The 4,621-nt window shown below is 48.1% G+C and overlaps 1 protein-coding gene across 1 annotated transcript in view; it reads right to left on the bottom strand.

Annotated features, from left to right (window-relative positions):
* The window catches only part of SNX29 (sorting nexin 29), a 681,105-nt gene that overhangs the window by 586,391 nt on the left and 90,093 nt on the right, over nt 1-4,621 (bottom strand). The window contains exons 8-9 of the mRNA XM_007939635.2: nt 3,846-3,916; nt 1,244-1,492 (exon numbers count right to left, since the gene is read on the bottom strand). Of these exons, the coding sequence (XP_007937826.2) occupies nt 1,244-1,492; nt 3,846-3,916 (320 nt within the window). The remainder of the gene's footprint in view (nt 1-1,243; nt 1,493-3,845; nt 3,917-4,621) is intronic.

Genomic DNA, 4,621 nt, shown 5'->3' with positions numbered 1-4,621 from the left:
TTAATCATCACACTTGGGCGTGAGACACTTTGAGCTAATTCTACAGACACCAATCCATCCAGACCGAAGCTTGACAAGGTAGTATGTCACCAAGTGCCATAGCTCTGAGATCGTTTCAAAAGCAGAATTGTAAACACGGATGGGAACCAAGCTTCTGAGAACACAGACTGTGTGTCTGTTACGCAAGCCCTCGGCAGGCACGTCTCCCACGTCATACACATGTGAGCTCTGTTGGAGAACAAGGTCAAGACAGAAAGAGCCAGCGTGTGCCCGCCAGGGTCCACGTCTTCTGAGTTCCCCATCACTGACATGCCAAAGGGATGGCCACCAAGACTGTCTTGTCTAAGGGATCTGGGGAAACTAGGACAAAGATTTTACATCCAAAATTTCCAATCTTGCTGTAGCCACTTTGTGGAAGTCCAAGAAGGCTCAAGGAGTACTGTAAGCTTCTCACAAAACTAATCTTAACTGAAGCCATTTCCTTTGACTCCCCACAGCCTAGAGTCAAAATGGCCAACTCCTCCACTCTCCCTCAAGCCTCAATGTAAAAGGCACATCCTGCAGAGGCAGGCCCTATAGTGTACGTTCTCCGTAGCATCCCAGGAAAGCAAGGCTTTCATCCCACTTGTCACAAGCATAATCAATTGTTCACATACTCTGCTACCCCCACTCATCCCAAAGGAAACTGCAGACTGAAAGCTGGTGATCTGTCTTATTCATCTAGCTGTTAGAAAGCAGTAACTGAGTGAATGAGTGAAGGAATACATGAATGAAGATCCGGTCTCATCTGGCTTTATGTGACTATCACACTCTCATTTTGCTTTGATTTTAAATTTGAGGGGAAAAAATGTGCTGTAGAGTTGACTGTGACCCATAGCCACCCCACATGTGTCAGCCTAGAGCCCTGCCCCACAGGGTTTTCAGAGGCTAAGCCACCAATCTCCAGGCCTTTCTTCCAGAGCACTCTGGGAGCATGCAAACTCCACAGCTCTTGGCTTTTCTGCTCTATTACTTTTTCCACATCCAGATAAGGCTCTCGAATCTCTTCTGGAGTGGATATGGGTAAGTACAAATAAATAAACACAACACTAACTGAAAATGCAAGCACGTCAGATGTCACTCCAGCAGCCCTGTTGGAAGCAGGCAGTGTCCTCAGGTCAGGTGACAAGGTGTGTCCACTACAGGTCAGTCTGTGGTCCTTCCATCAAGGCCCCTGTCCCTCCGCGGGCCCATTTTCACTCACCGGCACTGACGTTCCTGGACAGGACAGGCAGGGGGTCGGTCTCTTGGTCAGGTCTGATCAGGATGGAGACCGCAGAGGATGCCGTGATCTCCCTGAAAAGGCTGCTCACACCCTGCGTGGATTCCTTCAGCAAGGAGGTCACATTCTGCGTGGATTCCTTTAAGAGGTCTGAGACGGTAGGAGCAAACTTACTCTGCCCATTCAGATCCTTGTTGTCAATGTTGATGGCAAAGAGTATGGAGTTCAGACCTGCCAAAAGGAGGGTGTGGGATAAGGCTGTGTGTCAGCGTGGCTGGGCCTGGTGAGTGGCTGGGCAGCTGGATGTTATTCCCCACGGTGAGATTGGTAATTAAGTCCATGGTGGAATCTACTGGAGCAGCTGAGTAGCGGCTTCGGGAAGGTGGGCCGCTTCCAGTACATAAGCAGCAGCTCTGAGGAAGGTGTCCAGCTTTTTGGCATGCCTGTAGCCAAGTCATTGTTCAACAGCCTGCCATGCCCTGCCAATCTTCTTCTGGACTTGAATTAGTGGCCTGTTGTGTTGTTTGGTAACATTGGGAATGTGCCTTTTCACTTGTCAACCTTGGGTCTGTCCGCCTCAGCAGCCAGCAGCTGCCTGAGTGGGCCGGGAGTAGGAGGCAGAGCTGAAGCCCAAGCTCGAGGGGCTTTCACCCAGCCCCTAGAGCCTGGCACTTTGACCCTGGACTGCTAGCCTCCACACTGTAAGAAAATAAACCCACTTGTTAAAGCTATCCATTTGTGGTATTTCTGTTAGAGCGGCCCTAGGAAACCAGAACAGGGGAATATCCACCATGCTTGCTGGGGGGCAGTCACACCACCAGCAGGATACACACACGGCAGATGTTACAGCACCCAGAGCACACACACTGACCGGAAACGCCCATGAGAAACCCTCCCCAAGCCTGAAAAACCAGACCTACTGGACTGGTTGAGATTGGGGCACCCCTGAAACCACTGCCCTGAGATGCTCCTTAAACTTGGAACTGAAACTAAACCCCAAGGTCACGTTGTAGCTAAGTAACAAATTAGCTCAAAAAAAAACAATGACTATTACCCAGGAGCTCTGGTGGCATAGTGGATGAGGCACTTGACTGCTAACCAGAAAGTCAGTGGTTCAAGCCCAGCTGCTCCATGGAAGGAAGATGCAGCAATCTACTTCTGAAAAGATTTACAGCCTCAGAAACCCAATGGGAGTTGCTATGAGTTGGAAACAACTCGATGGCAATGAGTTTGGTTTTTTTTGGTTTTTTTTTTTTTGGTTATCACCCTGTATCACCTGTAACTACTGTGCTTCTTTGAAAAATCACCAACAGGAGACCAACAGTCAACAATGACTTTAAAACAAATATAAGAACACAAGGGGGCAGGACAACTAGATGAACGGAAAAGGAACAACCAAAATGGAAGTAATGAGAATGTTCACACATCGTGACGAATATAACCAATGTCACTGAACAACTCGTGCAGAAATTGCTGAATGGGAACCCAAACCGCTATGAAAACCTTCACCAAAAACACATATGATGTTTAAAAAAAGAACCTTTCTACAAAACTGGGGTCATTGGATGTCAATCTTTCCAACAGAAGTGGCTCTTCCTATCCATAAAAACCAAAATCGGAGCTCCCTCTTCCTATCCATAGGAGGAGTCAATCAGGAGGAAGCTGTGGGTTAATCAGGGTCAGACTTCCAGGGGTGGGCTACCAGCACCACCACTTCCTAACTTCAAGACTCTGGTCAAGAGACTTATATCCCCTGTGGGCTTTACTTTCCTTCTCTGTAAAATGGGAGCAGCATCTTTCTCACCCACCAAAAAACACTCAGCTCAAAAAGCAATCAAAAATACGTGTACAGCAGTGGCACTATCCTTACTTTAGGCAAATACGTGCACTGCCATCCAACAGCTCACAGAGGAAACCATGGACAACCTGACTTTGCCTCTTCAAGAAAGAAAACTAACACAACCTGTGGGATTTAGTCTGAATTTTCCAGAAGAAAAATAAAAAGGGAGAGAAAGGCAAAAATGATCTGAGAGAAAGACAGGAGCTGCTCACTCTTCTCCAGTTATTTCCACCTCCCTACTCTGGGTGAGAGTCAAATTTAGCAACCCACCCGGTACCATCACCAGGGCCTCCACGTTTATAAAACCTTGTCCATGATTCTTTATCACACAAGACACTCTCATAGGCCCTATAAAGGTGATTGCTGGGAGGCAGGGTTCCCACCTAACAGAGGGACAGGAAAGCTAAGAGAGCTTAGGGGACCTGCCCAATGTCACCCAGACAGTGAGGAGGAAAGCAGGAGTCAGAGGCAGCTCTGTGTCCAATTTCCTGGCTCTTTATATTACTCCAGCAAAGCCACAACAAGGATCTCTCCACCCCAAGCTTTCTCTGCCAAGTTATCAAAGAGTGGATAATGGGAGTAGAAACAAGCTCAGTGCCACAAGGGAAGGAGAGTGGCGAGTGACTCGTAAGGCAGTGAGAGACAGGGAAAAGGAAGGCATCCCTTGGAGTTATCATTCTCAGCCTGCCTCCTCTGCTCACCACACTTCCCAGGACCCTTTGTTCCTGGTTTGGCCAGGCTTACCAGCTGCCATGGTGGGAAGCATGCTAGACCTCTCTTCATCCATCACAAAGGACCAGTCTTCATAAAAAGTGCTGCAATTGAAAAAGAGAGAGGGAAGGTTCTGAACAGTGCTTCTCTGAGTCCATCAGCCACACAATCCAGTGGCTCCTGGAAAATCCATGCCTGGTCATCTCATAGGGGATTCAGTCTGAAGTCTCTGGTGTTGTACTGTCTGGTTTTAAATAAGGGACTGAATGCATCCATCCTACAACTTCCATGTTAGTCCCCTGAGACCCCATGTGTTAGAGAACTGAAATAGGCATGGTATGTAAAAGGAGCATTTATGAAGTGACAACGTAGAAGGGGCAAACAGAGGGATGAGTTCCACTCAAACTGTGTCTCCAGGAGACAGACCAGGAAATCCTGGCTGGCCAACAGAGGTCTCCTGCTTTGGTTAATAGAAGAAGACATAATCCCAGAACTAAGTTATAGCACTCCATGGCTCCATCCACAAGAGTATTTACTTCTAATACCTGCTTGGGCTGTAGACCAGGAAGCCCAAGCTATTGTTGGCAAGGGCTAAGAGAGGCCAGAAATCTATTCAGCAGGAGGAAGGCTCAAAGAAGCCTGTAGGGTCTGCCCAAGGTCACCTGGCCAATCAATGGTGCAGCTAAGATGGAAAAGCAGGTCCCCAGAGTCCAATTCCCCAGCTCCTTACAGGACTCCGTGCCAGGCAGTAATACCAAATAACTTCCACCCCATGACTCTCCTGACCGGTCATGGAATTCTAAATTCAC

This window comes from Orycteropus afer, unplaced genomic scaffold, assembly GCF_000298275.1.
Source record: "Orycteropus afer afer isolate SDZICR_OR568_19922 unplaced genomic scaffold, OryAfe1.0 scaffold00061, whole genome shotgun sequence".
Classification (NCBI taxonomy): Eukaryota; Metazoa; Chordata; class Mammalia; order Tubulidentata; family Orycteropodidae; genus Orycteropus; species Orycteropus afer.
This window is presented reverse-complemented; position numbering and strand designations above follow the sequence as displayed.